The 27,916-nt window shown below is 41.5% G+C and overlaps 2 protein-coding genes across 3 annotated transcripts in view; one reads left to right on the top strand and one right to left on the bottom strand.

The window, feature by feature from the left end:
- LOC117896146 overlaps positions 1 to 27,263 on the bottom strand; it is a 115,639-nt gene extending 88,376 nt beyond the window's left edge. For both annotated transcript variants that reach the window (XM_034804221.1, XM_034804220.1), the window contains exon 1: positions 27,112 to 27,263. The gene's annotated coding sequence lies outside the window, so the exon portion shown is untranslated. The remainder of the gene's footprint in view (positions 1 to 27,111) is intronic.
- The window catches only part of LOC117896147 (neuroligin-4, Y-linked), a 37,907-nt gene continuing 27,209 nt past the window's right edge, over positions 17,219 to 27,916 (top strand). Inside the window, exons 1-2 of the mRNA XM_034804222.1 lie at positions 17,219 to 18,114; positions 25,382 to 25,545. Coding sequence (XP_034660113.1) covers positions 17,453 to 18,114; positions 25,382 to 25,545 — 826 coding nt within the window. The 5' untranslated portion in view covers positions 17,219 to 17,452. The remainder of the gene's footprint in view (positions 18,115 to 25,381; positions 25,546 to 27,916) is intronic.

Raw genomic sequence — 27,916 nt, forward strand, 5'->3', positions numbered from 1 at the left:
AGTGGTTGGTTTGGAATCAGCAACTGCCTTCTGGACGTCGTACCACAGATTTTCGATCGGTTTTATGTCAATCGACTGTGCAGGCCACTTTAACACGTTCAGTGTTGGCCCTGAACCATTCCTTTGCTTTCATGCTGGGGCTATTTTCCGTTTGAAAGACCCATACGAGTGGAATTTCGTATTCTGCAAAGGGTAGCATTACTGTCTCCATGAAATTCAAGGACACGTGCTGATCCATGATGGTTTATAGTCAATGCATTGGCCCTACTTCATAGTAAGAGAATCAGGCCCATACCATTAAATTAAACCTTTTATTTTAAATGGTTTTCTTTGGTGTACTGGTGTTCCTTGAACGTCTTAAGTATGATCGAGATCCCTTTTCAGTAAATAAAACACTTTTTACTCATCTGACATTAAAATTTATGCGCCATTATAGGGATGTCCAATTGGCATGCTCCCTTGCAAAAATCATGTGCTTAGTAATTTGCCTGGCGTTTAAAAGTGCGATTTTTTTTGGGCAGCAGGCTTTTAGGCTATGTTGTCTAAGATATTTCCAAACTTTCTAGCCCATCGCTTTTATTTTAAGCTCTTTTTTTAAGCTCGATAGCAGGCTTGAAGGGAACCTTCTTGCTCTCGCGAATCAGCCTTTTGACCCCAAAAGGGGTCATAGATCGTTTTCATCCACGTGTTTTACACTTTTCTTCATAGTTTAAGGCGTTTTTAATCATTTTATTGAAACTGCCTACCAATTGACCAAATTCTCTGTAAGTTTTTACGTCAAACATAAATTTTTTGCAAGGGTCGCGTTTTTTTGCATTTCAGAGCTTTCCACGTATTATTGTAATGATTATTATTAGCTTTTATGATAGAAACAATGAAATATTAGTTAAAACTAATAAATACGTGGTTTATACAAAGTCAATTCCGCGAAATTACGGATATTCACTTAAAATAGTGCTAACGGTGCTATTATTTTTTTCGCCATATTCGTGGTATTTTTTCGTAAAGTTAAAAAAAAATATATAAAGACAGAATTTTGAAGAAAGGCAACACTTTGTTTGTTAATGGGGAGAACTTAACTATATAAAAAAACTAAAAATTCAAAAAATCGCAACAGTAATTGCTTTTTTTTTGTCCAAGAACAAAATGTGTTGTAGTGGTGCTATTATTTTTTTCGCAACTGTACATATGTACATATATCTAGGATAACATACACTCTGTAACACACTTTGCCTCTCGTGCACTTTTATGACAGCTTTTGTGCGATTTGCTTGCCCTGGAAATTGACGCAAACTTTGGGGGCTACTACAACGACTACGGCGTCATTAAACTCAACGCTTATTTTTGCATATGTATGGGTGTGTTGTGTGGCTGTGTGGGCGTGGCTTGTGGGCTGGTCAAGCCCTAAAAAAAATAAAAAGGAAAATTGTGCGCTCAGTTGACGCACTGCAGGTGCGGCCATTACACAAGGGGATTTTCCCTCATTGTGGTTTTTGTGTTGGAGGCGGAAGTCCGCTCTTTATGATGGTTAGGCCGTTTATGCTTGGCTAGTCAAAATATACGGTAGCATAGGAGTATATGCAGGCCAGGTGAACTGAAAAGAAACCTGAGGTTTCTATTTGAAATTGTTAGGAATACAAATTTTATTTCCAAGTAATATGCCCTTTGGATGACTAGTTTCTATAGGGTACACTTTAGTTGCAACCCTAATTTATTATTCCAACTAATTATCCTGACGGCTTAGGCCAACTTTAAACCTAATTTATCGCCATACTCCCAAGTGGTTTCCTTCGTGGAATATGGGAACAAGGAGGGTGTACAGTTTTAACATAACATTAAACGACAGAGTACTTAATTTAAAACGCACGTTAAGGCAAGAATTGCAAGGTTATCTGATGGTCCAATATACCAATTTAATATGGAAAAACAGCCAGATATGTAATTAACAGAACCTATCAAGTAGATTAAGCAACATGTAGATTTTTAAAACAATCTACAAGTGAATCAAATGAACAATTTAAAACCTAAATACAAGAAAATATGAAAATATTATATAATTAATTCAATCATTTGGGAAAATACAACAACTAAAGGAAAACATAAAACCGTTAAGCCCAAATATTTAAAAAATATCATACAGGAAGAGAAAAATTCCCTAAAGTAATAAAATCAACGACAGAACAAACAGGACAAAACAAACAATTCCCATGCGTGGCCTTAACAGATTTCCATTTTGTTATGCAATTCCCCGAGAAACAGAAACAGAAAACAGAGGAGCAAAAACAGGCAACAGAAAAACAGAGGAACAACAAATTAGAACAGGAATGGAATACCAACAGAATGCCAGAAAATTGGCTACATCAAAATGGTAATGTTACAAAAAAAAAAAGCCAGGCGAAAAACACAGTGCAAAGAAAATGAAAACGAGGAAACGAGCATAAAAAAAAAACGATGCCATGCACCTAGGATGCTAAAGAGTCCTTGGCCCGAGGGAATTAAATGGCCAAACGGGAGCAGCAGCAGCAGCAGCAACAGCAGCAGAAACTGGCTAGTAATTATCGGGCAAACAAAATAAGGCAAAATTCTGGCCAAGAGTACCAGCTGGGCTCCGAGATCCTAGTGAAAGTTTTAACTTAGCTTTAAAGTTGACTAAAGAGAAACTTTACTTTATCAGAAACTTTCTTGAATAAAGAAAAAATAGTATATGCGGACTCCTAATGATTTTCTGGAAATCTGGAGCGTGAAAAATCTGACGACACTTGTGTGTTTGTGTGCCTCTGCCTCCCCGAATCAGCCACCAGGCAGGTTATTTTTTTTCTTTGCTGCAATGTGTTGGTGGCAGGCAGGAAGCGGCGTAAGAGGATGGTGGGAAAAATCTTCCACTAACAAGATTCGACATTTGAACGAGAGTAATCCATCAGCCAACGTTGAGTACAAAAATGGATTAAGAAGAAAAAGTATGTGTGTTTGTGTGTGCTCTCCCACTTCACGGATGGGGGATGGGGAGGAGGTTTTTCCCACGAGCGGAGAAGGTTTCCATTTCATACCGGAGCGCCACGGTTTCCATTACTTTCTTTCCTTTTTTAAATCGCTTTTAATGTGTGGCTGCCACAGGCACTGCCACTGGATCCTCTGCTTCATTTTTCACAATGGAATGAAAGTTCAATTATTTGATTTGACAGCCGCCTGCCAGCTAGTAACTGGCAGAAAGCAGTACAGTGGAATACACACTGTACATTGGCTGCTTTCAAGAACCAAGACGAAAAGCAATATACTGCCACAACACATTTTTTTACATTTTTTACAGGGCAACATGACATTGACTGAACAATTGATGTGTAATTTATTAACTTCTGTTGCTGCTTGTGCTGTTCATGCGAAATGAGTTTTGTTTGAATTTGCTCAAAAATACAGTAAAAATCGATACGCCAGTCCATGGTAAAAAGGAACAAAGGATTATTGAAAAAGAAAACAACCAATTCATGTTCACGAATCATTATGTACACTTACATTTCTCTGGTTTGAGATAATATTATAAAAGAATAGATTTTGAAAGAATACAAAAAAAAGTGCAATGTTCCAATAAAACTACTAGAAAAATACCAAACAAAAAATTAATCATTGATAATCATTTTCGTGAATTATTTTAACATTGAAAATCGTAACTTTCCTCCACCTTCAACAAAATGGGAATACCTCTTGTTAGCGTATAATAAAGAAAAGAAATACAAACATATAAAACACAATTGAAGAATGTTTTGATAAGCACGCTTCGGTGGAATATGTCTGTCATTGGAAATCCCATCATCTGAAGTTCATCAAATTGTGGAATTGGAAAGAATAATTCACCATTACATGGGAATTTTCGCTGAAGTTTAAGCCAAACAAATTAAGGTGGCAATCTGCCCTTATGTGCGCGAGCAAATAAATGTTATAGGAGGTGTATGTTTGATGACTTTTGGTTTAGGATGAGAACCGATAAACAGGAGGCAGAACCATAAACAACATCCACTCCCCAGGAGCCACACACCACATTCATACATATGTATGTATGTATGTACATTCCTTTTACACGAGCGACACGAGAAAATCCACATTTATTTCAGGGTTTTAGGGTTACAAATTTTAATGAGCATCCCATTCTGCGGGTTCCATTTTTACACGTAGCTTCAGCCCGCACACAAATAAAATGGTTGCCTTTTTGTGGTTTTTGGTTCGGGGGAAAACTGTTTTGGAAATCATTCTTATATTTGTGTGTTCCTGTGGTCCGATAAGCGGTTGACATTGTCAGGAGTAAGTCCTTTCTTACAGGCATACAGAGAAAGCAATATAATTATGGGCACAAAGACCTTCCTCGCTCCTCTTATTGCTATTCATTTGTCTGGCAGCCGAATGGAAATCCATCAATTCTTACCACGGGGTAGTCAAATCACACAGCCAATCGAAATTCCAAGTGTGTGATGGAACCAATTTGCGACTATTAAACGCGCACCAGAGCATCAAACAGAGCAGAGAGAGGAGAAACACAAGAGTCAAAAGGCAATCCAAAGGAGGAGAAGCAGAAGAATGCTTTGGGGTTCAATGCAGTTCTCGATTCGGAGATTCCCATGCAGATTTGAATGGCAAAACGAGCAGTCAAGTGCGAGTCTGAGGCAGACGCTGAGGCAACGACGAGTACAAATTGCTGCACTTGTATCAAGATACATTCGAGCCAAGAGCAGAAGGGGAACGAAGACCAATGGCAACAGCTCTGTGAACTGAAGCAGAAAGTCCTGAATGGCAGAAGGAGACCCCTGAAATATTTGCATAGGTAGGAGAGCTCTCCTGCCTCCCATTCTCTCCACATATGAGCATGAGTTTATTCTCCGCTTTTCCCCTCTATCCCCCGTTCGAATGTGACTTTCTGCTGCGCTCTCCGCACCCAATCCCTGTTTGAGTGTGACTTTCTCTGCGTGTATTTGCTTTCTGCTTGCTGTATTTGCGCCATGGCATATTGATATGCTTTTGGCCTTTTGTCAGGCACTAAATGGCAGGCAGAGGCGTAGACGCTTACAGGCAATCAAAGCGCGCTCTGCTCTCCCTCTTCCTCAATCCTCTGTCTCATCCGCGTATTAGATCCTTTGCCTAAATAGTTAGGAAAGATTGAGCCATGTTGGGAGAGCGTGTTGGAGGGAGAGGTTTGGGCCATAACTAGGTAGAAGTTTCCGCGATTTTACGGTATGGGATTTCAGCCATTGCAGAGTGGAGGGCTTCAGCCATGAAATGTAGGAGTTTAAAAAGCACACAAATTTAATCTCGCGTCTCTAGCCTTTGACATTTGTTTGACTTTTGCCAGTTTTAGCACTAAACACAAAAACGGAAAAGCAGGAAAACGGTTAATTGCGGAACACAAGGAAAGGCAGGCAGCAGAGCAGTGAAAGCGCATAACTTGCACATCAAAAACTTGAGCGAATTTTAGCAGCAGTGGTTTTTAGGGGGCCAAAAAGTCAGAGTCATATTTTGAAGGTAAGAACGAGAATGAAAGAGAGAGAGAGAGGAGGTGGGCACATCAACTGCTGGAACGGTGCAAGCAGGAAGGCAACTATTTAAGGGACTTGGAAGTGGAGCAAATGGGGGAGCAACGTCATCAAAATGGGTACAACATACATGGGGTAGAGGTAATTATAAAAGAATGGGGTATGAGTATATGTGCAATTATACCACCCGCACACTCATCGCACACAGACACCACATACACACACATCTAGGCCCACTTCCAACTTCTACATTTCCCTTCAGCCCAAACATTTTCCAAAAGTTACGTTCGCAGGTTGCGTATACGCCATATCTTATGCTCATTTCGCAACTGCTTTCGCTCTGGTAGGTGCCTTCTGCACACCTTTCGACTGCCTTCCTTCTGCTGTTTCCTCATTCTGTTGCTTGTTAGACGAAAACTGTTTGCCTGTTGTGCCGGCTGCCTGTGGAAACTAATTAAAATATGCACAACTTGCCGAAAATACTTATAAGCAACACATTCACGGACACACACACACATGTGGGTCGTCCGACAACCGAGCGCCGCTTTTCCACCTATCCCTCGGCTTTTCCCGCTTGCCCTCTGTAGTTTTCCTCTTTTTCACTTCATCCAGCAGAAAATGTTGGGTAAACGCAGCGTTGTGCAGTTTTTTGTAATTTTCCACTCAACAGATTTCCATACCACGAATTTTTCTTTATGCCTCACAAATGAGGGAGTGGCCCGCAGCCAGGGATCTACTTTGACACAACAAATGGTTTATTTATGCGCTTACTTTTCATTCCACCATCACTTTATATGGATATGTTGTAGCCCCTAAAACGAAACCCCAAAACTATGGAAATAATTCAGAATTCCTTTATTTTTTTGTGCCATGCAAAAAGAGTGCAGGAATGCCAAAAGTGCAACAAGAATTATGGTCATAAATGCAAAAGAAAGCAAAAAAAAAAGGTGAGAGGTGCAGCAAAGCAAGGCAAAAAATCCAAGAGCGGAAAAACGGAAAGCGACACTCTGGTAGATTTCAAATGGAAAGCCAATCTCTCAGCCCGACACTCTCTTGTAGTTTTAGATGCTTCTATGCTTTCTATTATTAATTTTCACGAGTGTTGCAGCATTCGAAACACTCAAAAATTAGCCTCATGCTGTCTGGCTCTTATTCGCTCCTCTTTCATGTTGAACACTCACGAGGAAATTCCTCAGTCGTTTCCCTCTTTTTCCGTTTTCCCTCTCCACAACCGTAAAAAGTTTTTAACTAATTTTCTTGTTTTCGTGCCAGGGACATACACAGCCAGGAGGAAAAGGCCAGCAGTAGGGAAAGCCAAACCAAATAGAAAGAAAAACTTGCTCTCTCAACAAATTTCACGTTGAACTTTTTCCGTTTGCCCCACTCGGAATGCCCGCCCCTGTGCATAGAGGAACAATTAAAAAGATTTGTTTTCCAAAGCAAATTTTTCTGTTGATTTTTGAGCTCTCCGAAAAACTTTTGCGGATCGAAAGACACAGAGAGAGAGAGAGAGAGAGAGAGAGAGAGAGAGAGAGAGAGAGAGAGAGAGAGAGAGAGAGAGAGAGAGAGAGTGAGAGAGAACGAAATATATTGATGTATTAAATTTTAAAGCCACCTGCCATCCGAGACGGCACAAAGCAACGGCACGCTGCGCCATGGCCAGTAATTAAAGCAGTCTGGGCCTGGGAGAAGCATTCAAATTAAGCCAAAACAATTTCGAATGCCTTTTGTTTATGTCCCGGACTGTGCCAAGCAGCAGCGGCAGAGCCACTTGACGCCTAATGACCAATTTAATGGTAGGGCTGAAAGGGAGGCGCCCTGAACTTCCATCCACACAGAGAGGGGACTCACATTTACAGAGAGAGAGAGAGAGAGAGAGAGAGAGAGCGCCAGAAAGGAGGGGTAGCTCCCGTTTGCAAATTAAATGGCCCAAACAATGGACAAGAAGCTAAACCTTCGGCTTGGAGCAGCAATTCGAGAGACCGCCTGCCGATACCTTTTCGAAGGGGATGGGCGGTTGGGCGATTGTTAATTAAGTTTATGGCAAAGTTTTCTATTACCAAAAGTCCAGGGATTGGGTGGCTCTTAATGAGACACGTAGGCGTATGAGTAAGCGCAACGTCAAACAGGTGGAAGAATGGTCTAAATGACGAGGACTACGACGTGACACCTAGACAATGGGGCGTATGCGTAATCCACAAGCAGATAATCGACAGATAGAATCTCTCGTTTTGGCTCTTAATTAAAGCCAAGTCTTTCGCTGCAGCTTCTCTCGTATACTTTTCAAAGCTATTAAGAATCCTCGAGCATAAATACTTCTCCTGATTCTCCAGCTAAAAACTTGAATAAACTTGGCTGCAGAGAGAAAATACTAAAATTGAAAGAAAAGTCTTAGGAAATATTTCGCTTGTAACAAATTTTCGTATCGAAAACTACATGGAAAAGTTACTGCCAACGAGTGAGAGAGAGCTACAGCATGGCTTAGCGTGTAATACCATCCGTAACCCCAAGAAACCTTCTCCTCCATGAACCTCCTTTATCCATGAACCTTCTTTATCCCATGATATTCAAGTCTTTTTTTTCTATGCTATTTGAAGGAGCGAGAGAGAGAGAGAGAGAGAGAGAGAGAGATAGAAAGCTCACAACTTTCACTGCTTGAAAGTTTTCGCACATGAGCTTCAAATTGCGCGTATCCCCCCATGAAAGAGGGTGCCAGGAAGCGGGATGGGATGCCACAGGGCCTCCAGCGGGTGTTTTCGGAGGGTGGAAAAAAGACAGAAATCGAAAATTGTTTGCCAAGCGAAGCGCTTAGCTAAATGTCTTCCGTGCCAGTTCTACACTTGGGAGAGGCAAGTCGATTGTTAAAGGAGAAGGAAGATAGAACGAGGAGGGAGGCATAGGAACAGCAAAGGAAGAAGTAGGTGCAGGATAAGGAGTGTGAGCAGCAGGAGCAGGAGAGGTAGGAGCAGAATAGGGGCAGCAGAACAAGGAGCAGTCATCGGGAGCAGGTGCACTCCTTTTGGTCTAGCCATTAAAAGCAACGACAAGTGCAAACATCGACTGTGAATCTGAGTCTGCCGCACCCTTTCCCCGCTGCCTTCACGCAACCAATTCCGAAAATCCCAGAACCACAAAACACCGTTTCCATACCCATTCCGAATCCTCTGGCTCCGGCTTCTACTGTATTTACATGCAGACAACAATATGAAGCAGTCGTATATGTTTATAACATCCGCAAATTGTTGAAGATAACAATTATTGTGCATTGAAAGCAGCGAGAGAGCGAGGAAGAGAGCAAAGCAGCCGAGCAGCAGGAGCAGCAGCAGCCGGAAATGACAGTTTACGGAAACACACAAAGCCAGAAACCGACCAGTGGGACAGACGGGCCAGAAGCATAAACGAAGGACCGACCGACACACAAAAGCCAAAGCCCAAATAGCCTGAAGATGTCCCATTAGATTGCCAACTACACATACGAACACCCCGCCCTCGCTCCGACTCCACTCCACAGTTTTGTGGTTAAGCTGATTTTTTTTTGTGATGTAAATTTTGCAACAGATGCTTCACACCTGCAGCTGCAGCACTTACTCCTGTCTTTCCATGTCTCTCTATGTCTCCCTAGGTGTTGCTCATTAGGGCAGAGTTACAGGCTCACCTGTGTGGTAAGCAGAGATTGTAGTCGTAGAGATTGAAATATTACTGGAAATAACACCAGCAGAAGCAGCAGCTGCCATGAGGCATACGCCTTGCGGCTTGTGGACAGAAATAGAGCACTTCATGAACACGCAATGTACCCTCAATGTCATATGGTACTTGCAATTCCATCGATCACTTTGAGACGTCAAGACCCCATCAAGTATGCCCCATCAAGTATATTTATCTATATATTTCCATAATAACGCTTTCCTCCAGATTTCGCATATCCTTATTATTAAGGGAATGGAATTGATGGGTTTCACTTCTAGTCTATGCATTAAAATTGTTTTCATTTAGGCTTCCCAGATCGCTGTGACCCATTGTCTGCCAAGCCCTTATTTATTTTTTAAGTGGGGAACAATGGCAGCCAAGTTCTATTGCCAATTATTGCTTCGGCTGGGGAGGTCATTTCCATTGTCTTACATAACTGCAAGCGTGTCAGGGGTTTGACCTTGCATTATGCGACAGTAAAAGACGTTGAGTTGGTTTTGGGTTTTTTTTGCAAATTTATAAGCCCAAAAGTGAAACAAGTAAATGTATGAACTAAGTGGTGGACACAAAACAAAGAGCCAAAATGGGCGAAACAAAATGGCAGGCAGGAAGGAATACCCTGATAAGCACACACATACATTCACACAGAGACACACAAAGGAGGGACCTTCATAATGCCATAGCGCCAGAAACGCCCTCATTGAGTAAACATTGAGTCAACACTTCCGCTAAGATAACATCAACATGGCGCCAACATTATGGTAGGGCCAAAAGCGATGGCCAAAATAGATATTCCATTCTAGATAACATGAGCCAAAAGACAAAAGACAATGGCGAGGACACAGCAACAACGCCAGCGCAAGAAAAAAAAAGACAAACACAAACGAAGGAGAAACCAAAACGCTTAGTTTTTGGCCAGCGATTTTTACCCAATAAATTATTTTATCTGCCATTTCAGCCATAGGAAAAAATACAAATACCAGCGTCAGAATGCGAGAGAGAGCGAGAGGCCACGAGGCATAAAAAGGAATTAGGAACGCATTGACAGACAAACACACAGACAGCTGGAGAGAGCGAGGACAGAATAGCGGCGGCTGTTTATGAAAATGTCATTAAAATACTCGGCAAATCTAGGGAAAATAGTAAAAGTAATCCCTGAAACAAAGCCCGGGGGATAGCTTCGGCATGAGTTGAAATTAATTAAGACTTTAGCTAGGCCGACGACTGAGTGCCTGTGTGTGTGTTGAGGAAATTGATTTTAATTTGAAATTATCGCCGAATAAAATGTGTATGTGAAAAGAAGAGGACTTTCCCATAGAGTACAATTTGTACTGGAATTTAAAAGATTTAATTTGGTTTTATGAGGCATGCAGGAGCGTTACTCGTATATTTGGGTCTCCCTGCGTGACAAGCCTTTAAGTTGCTTTCGACACTTGCTGGTGTAGTTCCTGGGTTCCTACTGCAAATTACAGAAGAAACTGTCTTGCTTTAACATATCGCGTCTTTTCGCACGCTCTTCCATGCATATTTCCCTTGCAGAATACCTCTCAGTCTCATCATTTTTGCCATCTATCTCCCATTTCTAACATGCTACATCCCTCCATAGGTGGCCTCTTCTTCGCAAAGGTCCGCATCTCTAGCCTCATTATTTAGTCTGGCAATGGCTTACGGGGCGTATGCGTAATGTCTTTATTTATACATGTATCTGTTTGTCTGTGTGTGTGTTTTGCGGGGCCTACGTCATTGTCGTCATTTACTTTTGCATGTGGCTGTGTGTGTGTGTGTGTGTGTGTGTGTGTGTGTGTAGTGGAGTAATGTGGCTTTAATATCATTATTTCGCCTTTTGCCGCTGCCGCTCCTGCTGCTGTTGTCGGTGACCCCCCGAGGGGCAAATCATTTTATGCGACGCCGAGTAACGAATTCAATTTGCCGAAAATTCAAGGAAAACTTTTTTTTCCTGTTGGGAAAAAACCAGAGAGAGATGTTGCCGAAATTATTTGCCAATATTAAACGATAATTTATTTCAGCACGAAAATTTGCTTTCGAATTTTTAGCGTTAGCCGCCGCGAGCATCGAAAATTTATGCCCATGTAAAATCAGAGGGAAATTAATTTTAGCCCATGCATTTTCCAGAGGCTCAATTGTGCGGAGAAATTTATTGCTGCTTTGGCCAATTTTTTGGAAGGGGGTGACCCGAAGGATAAATCCATACATGCAAGTATGTGTGTGTGTGTGTGTGTGTGGGAAAAGATTCCAATCACCCAAGAACTTTGCATAATTTATCCCACACACACATTTACTTTTATTTCTGATTGAAAATTATCTACATTAATAATTTAGATTGGCATTTTCAATGAAAATTTATTTCTTTCGCATATTTTCCATACTTTATGCCAATTTTTAAGTACCTTTTTCCTCTTTTAGAGCTTAAACTCCAAGCCAACTATTTTCCTGCATTTTATTTTCCAGTTGGATTATAATTTTCTTTTATTTTTTTTTTTCTTCTCCCTCTCCATGTTGTGGCGGTGCTTTTCCTGATGAAAAGTCGGTTTAATTTGTGCCGTTGTTGGCTTGGCTTTTCCATTGTTTTTCCCATTGACTACTTAGCCCGCTAGGCAGACAGGAACGTCGGACATGGCCAGGGCGGAGTCTCTTGCTGAGAAGCGAATGCAAACGAGCAGAAGAGTATGTAAAAAAAAAGGCGTGGTCGCGAATTATAATCCTTTGTTTGTTGGATAATGAAAGCATCAGCCTCAAATGCAGGACAACAGCAGCGAGCAGAAAAGGAAAGATCGAGAGACCATTAAGCCAATGAAGAGTTTGCGGGAGACAGACTCCTCCACAGATTTAGATACAGAGTAAAGAAGAAAAGTACAGATACAAAAAAAAAAACAGTTAGCAAAAGGGAGACAGAAAGAGAGAGTCTCTCTCCCTGAGAGAGACGAACTCTGACATGCAAAATGCATTTAGCGAAAAAACTAAGTTAAAAAGTCTCATTATTTCCCATCACATTCAAAAGTTCTCCATTTTTGCAGTCTTCCTTGCATTTTCCTTTTTTCTTATCTGCGCAGTTTTTTGTTTTTGCTTGATTTCAACTCTTTTTACAGATTGCATTTCTCTTCGCTCATATTTTCTTTAAGCGAATTCACGATTTTCTTTTTTCAGCATAAATTTGCATGAAAAATTCTGCTGTTCTTCGGGGCTTTCCTCTTCTTTATCAAAAGGAAAACTATACACATTTCTTCCGAGTAGTTTCGGTGGCTCCTTAGGCTTCTTGTTTTTTCTTTATTTCTGTTGGAAATGATTAAGAAATTCTGAAAAAGACTTTTAGTGATTCGAGCCGTAAAAAAGAGAACAACTATAGAATTACACATTTGACTTAGTTTTATGCATTGTTGTTTTTTTTTTTTTGAGTGCAAACAAAAAGCAAAGCCGAAAAGCCATTTTCATCTTTCACTTTCTCCGGGTCCATGGCTTTCCTTTGGTATTTTCATACCCACTTAAGCAACGGGAAAAAGCCAAGGGACTGGGCTTCTCGGGCAAGACAGTCATTTCAATAAACTCAAATAACAATGCCAAGGCAAGTAAGTCAGAAACATTTTCATTTCCATTTCCCCCAGTAAGAGCAGAACGCAGGCAGACAACTGCTAAACAATTTTCATCCTCTTCGTCCTCCTTCCGCCGCTCTCCACATGCCTTTGCTCTCGCTTTTCCTTTGCCTTTGGCTTTGGATTTCTCTTCTTTTCGCTTCGTCCTTTTATATTATTTCGGAAAGATTCTTTCGTTCGTTCTCGGTTCCACAACTGGTTTAAGCACGAAAAACTGATTAAATTTCCGGAAATACATGTCTGCATGCTTATCAATCGATATGAAGAAGCAATTTCTCTCTGTATGCTCCCACCATTCCATTCATTGCGGGCTCCAGAGCGAGAGAAAGACAGAGAGGGTAGAATATTCAATATAACGCATACGCAGGATGTGTGGGGAAGAAAGGAGAGAGACCTTTATTTTCCACTAGTTTATCGAAGACCGAAAGCACAATATGAGTTGTCCTTTTGTGTGTATGAATTCTGCCACATTGAAGTCTAACAAAATACCCGATATATCCACTATACCCCTAAGTTTTGTGCTTTCTTGTTGTTTACTCTGGACATAGCCCTTTCTCTATCTGGTCGTAATTGCTTGGGCCACAATTCTTAATTTAGTTGTGCTACTTAAGCAGTTTAATTCCAAGTCGGCGGCGGCTATGACTTCTCCTGTTCTCCAGACCTACTCCTCACACCTACCCCCGCAAAAGACAAATTAATGACCCTCGGACGCGACTGTGGCTGCGCCTGTGACTGTGCGGCTGTGCGGATGCCCCCGTCTAGCTGGCGCTAAATTTATGTGGCAAAGCAACGGAAAAAAGTTTGCGGCAAGACGGAAATTGCGGCCAGTTGAAAAGTCAAGAGACTGCTTCCTCCTGCGGCACGGCTCTCAAGGAAATTCCCTTTGCCGCTTATCGCGTTTTGATTTTTAATTAAAGCAAAAGTATTTCACATTCAAAATGGGATTTCGTTTCGTTTATTTGCAATTAAATTAGGCAAGCAACATTCCTTGAATCTGAATCTGAAACTGAATGCGAATCCAATTATCTCCGAGAGGGAGATAGATACAAATTGCAAATGTGAATAAAGTCATTTTCGAAATACACAAAATTTGAACTTCTTGACAACTTTTTGTTTCTTCCATACAGAACTTTCCGCAAAGATGGGCGTAACTTTCTGGCCCAAAAAGTTGAAGATGTTTTTTCGTGCTGTCATGTAATAAGGTCTGAAATTATTGTGTACATGGGTAGTGGTCCCTTTTCGAGTGCTACTTGAAGAAAGAGGAGTTTTCTGCGATATTTTTGGTCATAAATAACAATCAGTAGAAGGAACTTGGGGAATTGGGCGCCGCAACAGCTTGCAACAGCTTGACAAATAAACGAAGAGGAGCTTAGCTCAGGCCACAATGTGCCACATGGTCTGGGATGGGATGGGATGCTTAACTCATTTACAATATTCAAACAAAAGAAGGACTCAACGTTGCGTATGATTTACAATGTTTGAACGGCACGAGTAACTGGTAGGAGAGACGGCTCTCTCGGCTCTTCTCCTTATTTGTTCTTGAAACTTAAGAACTCTCTTTCGAGTACACCCAAAAACTAAGCTTCTCTCCGGCTGTTTGCTTTGTCAGTGAATGTATCCGTATCTTAACAACTACGAGCACACTCATGCCCTTCGGCCGAAATTATTTTGCAGGAAATTCATTTGAATTTTGCATAAATAAATGCGGGTAAAGCAAGTAAACAAGCCGCAGAGAGACCAGACCAGGAGTTGCTGGTGGGCGTTGATGGGGTGTGGGCTAAAATGTATAACTCAATTTGCACGAATACAATTAATTCAACTAGTGAGCCAAGGATTATGATGGCGGCGGAACCCTGCCGCATGGCAGCGAGGCTGGTATCCTAATTACTTTGCTAATGATCTGCATAATAATTTACTTACACTTGAGGGCATCACATAATTGAAATTTCCAAGAGGCTGCCACGAGATAACGAGCTTGATTATACCCTGCCCTTAATAGAGCAGCAAAAGAAAGAGAGAGAGCCAAGGATATATGTTAGTGATGGCAGAGTGTTTACTAATGGATGGAGGAACAATTCTTCCGAAAAACTATTTTTGGTTATGTCAGTATTTTTCTTATTGATTCTTTAATATTATTTAAGTATTTAATTTTGTAACTGTATCGAAGCATCGGCATTTTTCAAATTGTCTAAATAAAAAATAAAATATAAAAATGAACAATTAATTTTTTTAATAAATTAGAATCTTATATTTATTGTTAAGACACCTAAATACATTCATCACATATCCGACAGCAATCTCAGCAAAAAGAGCACCTATCCAAGTTCACCGCATTATTGATTAACCTTCCCGTTGTTGGTGGTGCTGGTGGTGATGCTGTCTTAAGTCAATTGTTTACCCGCACTAAATACGCATTCAAATGGCGCGTGTCTCGCTCAATTATTAATCATAGTCTAAGTGGCATACGATATACTACGAGAGAGAGTGGAGGGACTAATAAAAAGTATTCTCTTTATAGCAGACGCCACGATGGCACAACAGCAGCAGCTACTCGAGCAGGAGCAGGAGCAGCCAGTAGAGAGGGTGTTGAGCACGTGAATGTCTCTGTAAAATGTCCGCTTGCATGACAATTGTAGCGTGCCGGCATTCAGAAAACGCAGCAGAAGAAAAAGCAGCACCAGCAGCAGCAGTAGCACTAGCAAAAGCAGCAGACGACGCAGCTGAGCGAGGCGTACGTGAAGTGTTTCTAAAGAAGCTGCTGCAACGGAATACGCAGTAGGAGCCAGGACACATGCACGACAGCATCATCATCATCTCAAGCAAGTCTTAGCACCTGCAGTAAAGGCGCAGACAGCAGCAACGGCACAACGCATGGAATAAGTAAGTAGAATACGAATTTTTTCCATCTCTTACCACAAAAAGAATAACAGAACGGGGCAGGGCAGGGCGCTTATAAGGCTGTCAAGTGCATTACTCAAGACAAAAGCAGCGAAAAAGAGTGGCAAAAGTATGGCTGCTGCAGAATGGGTTGGATTACATTCTCAATAGGAGATTAAATTACTGACGGCGACAAGCGTTTCAAGAAAGAGATCTTTTGTATGTATGTATGTATCCCCTTTGAGTAGTAACAAATCCGAAAACAGATTTTTTTCCGGAGAGTACATTATCCCTTGTCTTCGGTAGCTGCCTGTTTGGTGTCCTTCCTCCAATAGAGACCATTTCTTCCAATGACCCAATGTCATTCCAGTAACCAGACAATGAAAAGGATTCACCCACCCTCCTTCTCACTCTTCCTTGACATTCACGTAGGCATTCTTGTGCTCATGTTGTCAGGAGTCTCTCCCCATCTCTGCCTGCCTGACATGTCTGGCATATGCAAAATGCCAACTGTCCCCCAACTGTCCCACCCATCCTTTCCCTTCTTCTCCTCCTGCTGTTGTGGACCACAACAACAAGGGCAAGGACACTACACCAAGTGCAAACAAGGTGATGCTTCAGCTAGCAAACATCCCAAAAAACAAGGCTACCGAAAACAAAAAAAAAGAAACAAAAAAGAATGGACGGAGGGGTTTTTGCCTTGTCTTTCTGTTCTTTTTTTGGATGCGTGCCTTCATTCAGAGACTACCAAATGGCATGGCATACTTTTTTTGGGGGGGTCCGGTCCTCGTCTGAAAATGCCTCAAGGCACACACCGCACCGCACTTGGTGGGGAATTGGCTGAAGAGCCGAGAGAAGAGTGGTACAGCCGTCTCTCTGTCTCTCTGTCTGTCTGTCTGACTGATGAAGAGGGCTGCTTGAGGGGCAAGAGGCATGCTGGAATTTCTCGCTGTTACTTAAATTATGAAGAGAATATTTAATCTAATAAAGTGTCAAGGATTCAGGTCGGATCTTAGGTCAGAAAATAAGAAGTATTAAAAGAAAAAGCGAAAAAAAAATGCAGACTTTGACATCTAATTATTTATCGAAATCTACCCCATTTACTCTTCAAGTACCGGTTATAAAAAATCATTTATTAGCAAGAATTGTACAGGTTTTATGGGCCAAAAATAATGATGGATTATCATGGATTATGGCTCGCCATCAACCATTAGAGAATTAAAGTAAAGAGCTCTCAATGCATCAATAAATCGCCATTTAAAATATTTCGTAGCTGTTTCACAATTATCCCATCGATTCCATAAATATTCACAACTTTTTCCATTTAACATATGAATCCGTCGAACCCATAGAAATCCTCATGAATAACTTAAACTATTTACATGATTTTAATATGAACATTTCGTCACCTACAACTTTTGCTGGCAGCGTACAACCCTCATCTATAAATATTGATTGCAACCGTTCTCTCTCTCTATCTCCCTCAGCTTATTCTCTTTCCAGTTCAACAATTGCCACGTTCTTTTGTTGCACACAAACTTATCGCTGGTTTTAATTAATAATAAAAAACCATATGAAAAAAACACGAGGGGAAAGAGCGGAAAAATCTCTACAGAAAACAAGCAAAAGCGTAAGCGAAAAACGAGGCCACGCCACAAACAGCAGCTATCTTGTGGTCAATTATACAACTCGAACAGCGAACATATAAAAAATACAGTAAAAAAAGCACAGTAATCCAACAGCCATTTTTGACCAATAATAATAATGGTCATGTTGCTGCATTCGAAGCGACAACTGCCGCCAGCAGCAGCAGCAGCAGCATCATCATCGAGAACGAGAAGAAAACTTGAGAGAACACGGACATGGTCGTCCCTGATGATGACAATGCTAGTGCTCTTGAGCAGCAGCGGACACGCGCTTGGAAACAGCTACAGCTACAGCAGCATCAGCAGCAGTGGTGGTGGCAACCTGAGTGCCCCACAGCGTGGCTCCCTTTCTGCAACAAGTAATGGAGGACTCGTGTTGATCGGCAGCAGCAGCTCGACTTCCAGCTCGAGTTCGAGTTCCGTGCCCTCATTATCCCTTACTTCATCATCATCCACCTCTTCCACGAGCAGCGGCAGCAGTTCATCTTCATCTGGTGGTGCCTCAAACAGTGGCAACCACCGCAGTGGTCGCCTGGCGAGCAGCAGCAGCGGGGGCATACAAAGTGGCACGAATGATCAATTACCCGCCCAACTCTCCTCACGCATCATCCACACACGCAATGGCGCCATCTCGGGTATAATTGTCCAATTAGATGGCAGGCATTTGGATCCGGTGGAGGCGTATCGAGGCATCCCCTACGCCTCGCCCCCCGTCGGCAATTTGCGTTTCATGCCACCCGTTTCGGCGGCCATGTGGTCGGGTGTCAAAAAGGCGGACAGGTAAGTCGAATCTACACAAGGGTCAACATCCCCTTAACCCAGACTGGGTTAACAACATATTGGTTTCGGTTTTTTTCGGGTCTTAAGTTTTAAGACCAAATAAGGATGTGGGTAGGAAAACTTTCATGTTTCTTGAAGATGTAGGGTTAACGATTTTAATGGAACAAATATACGTTTTTTTTTTTTAAATCTATTACATAATATCCAATAATTTACAGAAGTCTACAATTAGTTATAGAACATTATCATATTAAATAGTTTATAAAATTATAAATATTCATAAAACTATCGAAGTTTGTTATGGCATAAATAATAATAGTTTTTGTATAAACACTTAAACAATTATTTTTAATTGATTTAACAACTATACCTTCCTCCAGGTGTTTCCTACAGGCTACTCTAATTTGAACTACAATTTTTTTCCAATTTACTTTCACTTTGCAACCAACAGAATTCTTGTCACCCAACAACCACCAAATAAATCGAAGCATTTGGTCTATTCCGGAAAAAATTCATTAGCCATGCCACAACCTTTGAAAACGTATCCATTTCCTTGAAAGAAAATCCATTTTCGCACCCGAAAAATCAAGGCTAATGACCTTTATGTCCAATGGACAACTTTATTACGCTGACGCGCTGAAAAATCTCTTGAACATTACTCAAGCCGTTTTATTGGCGCTCGTTTGGAGCTCTGGCACTGGCACCCGTCACCCGTACCGTCACCCACCGCCTTCTGTCAACAAATAAAGTCCCTCGCGCTCACTCACCTTCTGTTCGGGGAAAAAAAGTAAAGATGACGTGGCAGGACAGCCGCTTGTCCATCAGCAGAGAATGCGCGAATCATGGGGCAGGGCAGCATCTGCTCAGCCGCCGCGAGCATTGTTAAACTTGAAAAATTATATTTTATTTGCTTTTTGCGGGGTTCCTGATTTTCGCGTTGCGTGGCCCTTTTTCATTAGCAGGGAAAAGGGTGAAAACTTTTGGCTTTTACAATCCCTTTTTTCGGTGTCCTTTTGTCCCGTGGGGGGCATCTTTTCGTGAATAATGATTTGCCACTTGGGAGCATTTGTAAATTAGATCCTGATGCTGGCTGCTGGCTGCTAGCTGCTGCTGCTGCCTGCTGTTGCTGCCTGATTCTGAGTCCCAGCGACAGCGTAAATATTTAATTTGTGCCATATTTCAAGCGGAAGCCCAGCTTGACCTTTGACTTGTATTTTCTCCCCTTTTTTTGTTGTCGGTATTTTTCTGGAAACCATTATCATTATGTTGCTATTGATTTCTGTCGCGTTTCCATTATTTTCCTTTAAAATTGTCGAGGGTTTGTCGGCGCACTTGACTCAATAATGAGAAAGTTAATTGAGGTGACAATTGTTCTCTCAAAAGAAGAAAGAGAGAGAAAGTATAAGGAGCTGGAGAGAGTGTCCCTTGCTCTTGACTTATGGCATTTTGATCATATTTACATATTTCAGTTGGAAAACCCTCTTTGAAAGGGTCAACTAAAATGATGTAACGCTTTTATATTGAGATAATATTTTCGGTTAAAGCTTGTTCTTTTCAAAGAAATTCTCATTAAATTAGTTGAAGATGAGGGTAATGTATCCCTGTTATTCCTTAAGGAATTTCAAGTGTTAAAACTTTATTTTTTGGTGCAAAGTTTTCCACTTTCGAATAAGTATTGCCCCTGGAGAGTCCTTTCACATTAACTGAAATCGGTTTTTAAGTTGTCTTTTGAAAGAGTTTTTTATTTCTTTTTATCTGTACATAGATTGTGTTTATAGAATTATGGCCAAAAAAGTCTCAGCAACCCCTGACGCTTTTTCCACAAACTTCTCATTTGCTTTCCCCACACATATCCACTCTTACTTTGTCCAGGCGTTTTTTCTAGTAGTTTTCTCTTTGAAGTAAGTTTCCCATTGAATGGAATTTTTCCTTCCACCGTCACAAAAAACTCGAAAAAGTGTGCATTACAAAAAAAAGAGAACTTTATGCGTGGCACATGCTCGTCTCTCTCACTCCTTGCCACCACCACAATAACCGCTTTAACCACTCCGTGCTACCTTCAACTTTTCATCGACCTCAGTGCAAAAATAATTTCTCAACCGCAAAAAATGGTGGAGTGGAGGAAGGGAGTACGAAAAAAATGTGTCGACATATACGAGTATAGTACATTTCATAGGCCGCCAAAGGCAGGCGCAACAGCAGCAGCAGCTGCAGCTGTTTTCATGGCTTTGACAAGCGACGCGTGTCACCAGCAGAGAAGCTCCATTCTGCAACATACTCCAAGCATTGGTGGCCTGCTCCTCCAACTCTTAGTCTTCTCCTCCTTCTGGCAGTCTGTTCTTTCTGGCATCCCCCTCCTAGTGGCATTCTCCACCTCTTCATGAGATCCTCCTCCATTTTTTTTTTTGCCACAGAGCCTCCTACATTCCTTCATCTTCTCTTAAAGAGCACGCACTCTCCTTTCCACCCATTCGCACTCTATAGAGATTGTTTCAGGCCTTTTCTAACGGGCCTCAACGTCAGGCGAAACAAATGGTCACCCGCATTTGCTAAGCCACACTGGGAGAAAAAGAGAGCTGGAAAAGAACCAAGATTATAAAATACTCTGTGGGTTCGAATTGTGTTCCTTCTGGATTTTACAAACATATCCTAACGCTAATATACCCATTGGAAACCCGGATATACCAGGTATAAGCCACTTTTTCCAGCAACCCCCTTTGGTGGCGTCAGGATTATGAAAAACAAGCGGATTAGTCGCTACGACGGGGGCCATGAGTTCCGGAAACCTTCTGACCAGGCCACAAGGAACCTGCGGAACAGGTAGCAATGGTGCAAGTGGTGCTGTGGTTCACTCTGCTTTCGTGCCTCATAAAATAAGTGTAAAAATCGCAATAAACCGTCGACCGACGACGAGCGAGAGTTTTATGCATGACGCCAAACTTTTTAATAAAGAAGAAAAGTAAAACGCAAAAACGCTAAGTGGAGAAAAACTCAAGTTAACGGTTTTCCTAATAAGAAAAAATAAAAATAAAAAGCGCATTAATGAAAAGACCTTCAAAATGTGCGTGCAGCAGGACAAGCACTTCAGAAGTGCTGCAAGAGGCAGAAGGCATCCCTTTTTTACAAGAGAAGGGAAGGAGGCAGAAGGCATCCTTTCTTACAGAAAAAGAAAAACCAGGAGGCAGAAAGCAGTAGCCATGAGGCACAGTAGCTGCTGTGGCTGAGGCATTGGCAAGTGGCAGGTAGATTGCTGCTGCTGCTGCTTCCATCATTAAAAACGTTAATTCCAATTTGAGACTCAAGTGAGTGGGAGTCGGGCAACCGCAAAGGGCGTCTAAAAGGTGGAAGGGCGTGTCTCTAAAATCTGGAAAGGAGGTGGGGGCTGGGGCATGTGGCAAGTACACATAAATTGCCTGAGACTCTGCCTGGCTGAGACGTTGCTGCTGCTGCTGTTGCTTCGACAAACTGTTTCCCCGCGTTTTTAAATGAAATTGCGAAAATTCATTTTAAATTGGATTTTATTTAATTTGACATTGCGGCAAAGGAGAGAAAGCTTTATGGCGGGGCATGGTGGTCGTGGTATGGCGTGTCTGCCACCAATCTAATTTGTGTGTGTGCTTCAGACAGAGAGGGGAGCGAGAAGGGAGATAGAAAGAGCGCTACAGAGATGACGATGACGAGAGGACATTGCCCACAGGTAAAATTAATCTATTTTACTTGACGTGGCCGCAATGTCGCGTATAATTTTATGGCTGCCACACAGCAACCTCCAGCAACTCTGGCAGCATCCCCTCTTCTTTTGGACACCAATTGAAGTCTCTGGGATGCGTGTACTTTTCTGCTTCGTTGAGATTATGCTTTTGTTTGATGTATTTAAGCCACGAAACGCGAGGGGACCACAAAGACTGGTTGGTCCTTGCCCCATGGTCATGCCTCATGGCCCAGCCTCATGCCTCTGAATGCAGATTAGCCTTCCATTCCGAAATGTACACACAATTCGGACCAATGTTTGGCGTTTTGCCTTTACGTTTTGTTTGTGAATTCCAAATTGCATGTATTCCTCTCTTCTTCTCCTCGTTTATGAGAAGGATGTGGCAGGACGTTGTTTGCCTGCGAACGCGTGCCTCCTCTATTGCTGATGCTGATGCTGAAGCGGAAGGCCTTTTGGTCAGGGTCATAGGACTACGCAAATTGTTTGCACACAAAAGCCCAACAGATATCTGTTTGTGGCAAATGATCAGACGAGCAGCAGATGGCAAAAAAGGGAGGCGCCCATATAGAGCAGATGGGGAGAGAAAACCTGGCAGATGGGAGATACAAACCGTAGGCTATAAAATATCAGAGAAAGGTTTTAAACTGAAAGATTTCCGTTTTGAATTTTAATGAAATTTGCATAAATCCAGAAATATCTGCTGAGCCATAATGGGAAACACAGGGCAGAGTAGGGAGTACAGGGAGTAGGGCAGAAAAGATGCGTAGTAACAATTACACCGTATAAATGACTCCTACTTTTCCATCAGCAGGCGAATATCCCAAATAGTACTGCTAAGCCAGAGTGTGCGGCTTCCCGGTTTTAAATTTCGTTACCTTAAAAACACCTTTTCATCACTACACCTCTATCTATCTATCCCCGTTTAGCACCCTCAAGAACGCTTTTATTAAGCAAACAAGTTTGGTCAAAAATGTTCCCGAGCACAGCAAAGTATCCTAAAACGCATGGCAATGACTCTTTCTTCATGAAATTGGCTTCCAGGGATCCCATATATTCATTCCATGATTATTCTCCTTATGCCCATAAAATGAGAAAGTAATTATCAAGTTTTTAGTGTCTGGCCATTTGGGCGAATGTTTATATCGAGTTGGCCCACCCCCAAACACCCAACCCCAATGACCTTAATTGCCATTCGCACCATTCGCTTTATTAGCAAATTCCTCCCCCTTTTTGGGGCCCTCACCTGTCTGTTCCCTCCCCCTTCCCAACTCTGTTATCTGGAAAAGTTCAGCGGTTGCAAAGTGGCATAAACAAGATCACTTGAGAAGTGTACACACAATTCGTTTGCGTGCCCCTGGCTCCTGTGGCAGGAGCAGCATTAAAAATGTGCAAAATGTGGCTTTTATGGCACCACACCAGGCAACAGGAGAGGTGGCATGAAACCAGAGACACATTCAGGGGCAGGGAGGAGAAGCCAGAGATACATTGAGGTGGAGTGGTAGATACAACCAGAGATTCAGAGAACATCACCTGAACGGCTGCTGAACTGCTTGACTCTCCCGCATGGAAACTGCACCATAAAAACTTTTCACTTTCATTATTTTTAATATTTTCTCTGTGCAAGCTGCTGGCGATACTGTCACCCATTTTCCGCCACAAAAAAAAAACAGAACAAGAGAGAGAGGGAGAAAACATACTTATAGCCGAAGCGAAAATGAAGCCAGAGCCCCCGAAAATGAAACTTTTATTACCTGCCTTATTGTTTTGCCATTAAATTAATGATTATTATGGCAATCGCGACGGGGCCACCACGACCACAAGCGTCCATTAAAACGGGAGGTGACGGAAGCAGCCACCCACAGATGGAATCACAATCACCCATTGACCCATTCATGGATGGACTCATTTCGTATATTTTGCAATATCCGAAACCTTTCTTTCTCTCTTATTCTCTGTTATGGGAAATCTACGGCTAAGCCACACCGTGAAAGAGAGAAAGGGCAGCCGCAGGAGCTCGACAAGGCATTTGAAATGCCATTAAAAAAATATTAAATATACTCGCAGGAAAAACAAAGAAAAACAGCAATCACCGATAAAAAACAAAGGGGCCAGAGCGAAAATAAACTTGAAGGAAATTAAATAAAATAAATTCTCATTTTCATTTTCGCAACGTCATTAATGTTAATGCATTTTCTGCTTTCGGGGTTTCGCGTCATAATGGGAGAGGCGCAGATAGGAAAAGCGAAAAGATTTTTCCCTGCTATTGATTTTCGCTTTATGAGAATTTGATGGGCAGTTCAGAAGCATCCCCGAGAGCTCTAAAGGTCAAAAGCAGTTAATGAGTTAAGGCCCACAATTTAAAGGGATTCTCGAAATCACATTTAATGGCAGAAAAATCTTAGGATAGAGAACCACAAAATCGACCAATCAAATCCTAAGGCAAATAACGAATATTCAAACAGAAATTGGGGATGCAAATGGATGGACATTCCACATAGATCAGATTAAAAACAAATAATAACAATGCCAGGAGTTCAAGGCAGCTGCTGGAACTCATGACTCGGACCCCCAGAAACACACATTCATAAATGCAAGCAAGGCCAAAAGGAGGGGAAACGCTGCCAGGCATCTCCTGGACATTGCATTTTGGGAATTGAAAACAGATGAAAATGCAGAGGGGGGCAGAAATCATCAGTAAAACTGCACACAAATGCACACAGACAAGGAGAGAAGGAGAGCAAGGAGAGGAGAGGAAAATACAAGACGGAGACGAAAACTGGACAAAACCAAATCGAAAACCAATCGAAAATAAGCTTCCATAAAGGGGGGAAATAGGGTGGCAGAAAAAAAAACAAAAAGAAAAACAAATTAAGAGGCAAACTTTTTTTGCATCCGTCCCTCAAATCAAAAAGTTGTTATGGCCAAAAGACAATCACAAAAGTTGATGTTAGTCGTTGACCCACACTCCCTGGAATTCCCCTCCTTCTTTCTCTTCTCTTTCCATTATTTTTCTCTTGAAAATCCCCTGAAAAGATTACACAATTTGAAGCAAATTAATCTATTTATAACGACATTCGAGGCCAGGCATAAAAATAAGCCTATTTAACGAAAAAAGTTTCTCGGTTCTTCCAGGGTAAAACCTTTTTAAACAAACAGCTCTAGAAGAAGAGTAGAGAGATAGATAGAATAAGGCCGATTTAGAGGCGAAAAATAAATAGATATGTCCATATTTGTAAGCTTTGAACAATTATTTCTGAGAGTATACAATTATCGTGCCGAAATGCAAAACAATGCATGAAAATGTAATTTTTTTACTTTTAAAATATTCGTAAATGGTTTTTTACGGTTAACGTATACAAAATATCATCTTTACTGATTAGCTGCAGTGGGAGTGATCTAGAATAAATTATAAAAATTTATAAACATTGAAGTCCTCATGTCAAAACCCACACAATTTGTTTTTAAATCTAATAAATGTTAAGACACAACCCTCGCTCTTTAATAACTATCTACGAAAATTCATGAAATCTTTTCTCTTCATTTTTGTATTTGCAGATTCAGTCCGGTTTGCCCGCAACGTCTGCCGGATATTCACAATGAGACGGCAACACTGGAACGAATGCCCAAGGGACGTCTGGAGTATCTAAAGCGTTTGCTGCCGTATCTGCAGAATCAATCAGAGGATTGTCTTTATCTAAATATTTATGTGCCCATACAAGGTGAGTGCGCGGGAGCTGTAAGGGAGGGATGAAGGATGCCTAAGTATCCTATAATTTGTGGGCCTCTTTTTCGCCCTAAAACCAAGAAAAATGACAGCACAAGAGTCTTGTTTATTTAGCACTTTGCCAGGCATTTGAATAAATTGGCAGACGCTGCCAGACGACAGTGTGTGTGTGTGGGGAAACGCGCTTCCATTTTTCTTCGGCTTTTCTCCACGATAATCCCTCAGGCCAAGCGCCAGAGAGAAAAAGGGTCAGCTAAAGGCCGAGTTTTTTTAAATTTCGCTTGGGTTTTCACTTTCTCTCTCACTCTCTCTGGCCTTCACTTCGGCCACTGCTACTGCTGATGCAAATGGGACAAATGTTTCGGCATTTTTCAAATTTCACGCTCTCACACAGAGAAAAAAAGGGCATTTGCTAAGCTGCAAAAAAGGCCCTGCGAAAGTGGCCCAACAATGTCTGTCTGAAGGTATGTTTAGGTTTTTGCTGGTGTTTGCCACTTTTGGAAGCAGATTACTTGATATAAGTAAAAATCATGCTTAATGCTAAGCCATGGGGAATACTTGAAAAACTAGACATTTCGAAATTGAAGTCCAGTTTAACATCAGTTTCTAACATTTTCCCACATCCAAACTCACTACAATTAGTTTCCTCAGTGCACTATCCTTTGATAGCTTGCCTTTGTTCCCTTTTTTAAAAGTTCTAAAAGAATTGGAAAATCAGCAAAAATCCAACAGAAATTAATTTCATGTCCTCAAGGGGCATAGATTTCGGATATGGCGCATTCTTCGGCACCATTTTATGCAGTTCAATCATCGATCAAAATGCCTTTGTCCAGCCGTCAGTCATTCAATCATTCAATCAGTGTGTCCGACAGTCAATTCCAGCAGCAATTTGGCCGCGAGGAAATGTGCAACGGGGCTGGCCCTCTCGGCCTCTCTCCTCCTTCTTTCGACATGGAAGTAAATTACATTTTAATTAAAACTCGAAACTAAGGAATGGGTAATGAAGGGAGAACGCGCGTACTCTTAATGGAAACCCATCAGCAGCAGTCGCTCTCTCGCTTTCAGCTGCTACTGCGGCACCTGTCAGTCGAAGCAGAAGGAGCAGAACTACTGCTGGAGAGGGTGAGTGAAATGCACAGGCGAATCGAAAGTAAATTTGATTGTCTATCAGCAAGCGTTAAAGGCTACATTTTGATATACCATTGCAGTTCCAAGCCACAAGAGGAAGCGTCCATCAGTCTGTCCATCAGTCTGTTAGTCTGTCAGTTCCTCTGCCTCTCAGTTAGTCGCTTGTTCTTCCTGTCCTTTGGTCCCTTTTCCCCGTAAAAAACTCACTTGCCTAGACAGTTGGCTTGATTTTCCCGCTGTTAAAAGCCAGCGACTTATAAAATTCCTGGGCGTATACATAATACGCAGGCTGTTGTATCTCTTATATTTTGTGGCTACTTCTGTAATTAAGTGTCCTTTCGGTCACGACTTGCTTTATGAATAAACAATGACAAGGCCAGAAATTCTTTTATTTCTACTTAAAATATATTAAATAATCCAAGAAGCATCTTACCTTTCAGAATTCTCATACTTCTTGAGATTTCCATTCAATTGTTCTCTTCTTGAGGTAATTTTAATTCCTCAAGCCACTTAGCCTTTGATTGAATTTTTTGCTCGACATAACTGTCCTCCAATTAGATGCATTTCCATTGTTATTTCCATTTGCTGATAAGAAACAATTTCGTCTGTAGCTGAAAAATAAGAAAAATGAATCAAAATCAGTCATGAAATCTGACTTTGTGAAAGTCGAAACAAAAATACTCTTTAAATCCAAAGAATTATGGATTTATTAAGCTTTGGACAACATCTGTGCTCCCTCGATTCGTTATTATTTAGGGTATTCAAAGCCAAGCAAAAACATACATATATTCATTCAAATATGAAAATAAAAGAGACAACATTTTGCCTGCAATTTGTCTTGCGATGGCAGATGCCACGAGATAAATAAGGATCCTGCCCTTAAAATTCCGATGAGGGAGGGCACAACTTTTACTGAAATTGCAAGAGTTTTCATCTTTTTCCTCATAAGAAATTATGATAAATGGTTTGAAGTATGAAACTTGAGACACTCGGTGGTCCCAAATTGAATTGAAGATTGTACGAGTAATATATGTATATATATACATAATATATGTATGTAGTATATGTACATATGTACATATTTACTTTGAGTGCAAGGTCTCAAGGGCGTCGGCGGCGGCTAATTGAACGAGCAATTTGTGGGTCGAGCGCACAAAGTGAAAGGGAAAATTAAATGTCTGGTTTTGATAATTGGATAAGCAGCCGCCAGAAAGAATTCTGAAGAAGAAAACGAAGGT

The sequence above is a fragment of the Drosophila subobscura genome, chromosome O, assembly GCF_008121235.1.
Source record: "Drosophila subobscura isolate 14011-0131.10 chromosome O, UCBerk_Dsub_1.0, whole genome shotgun sequence".
Classification (NCBI taxonomy): Eukaryota; Metazoa; Arthropoda; class Insecta; order Diptera; family Drosophilidae; genus Drosophila; species Drosophila subobscura.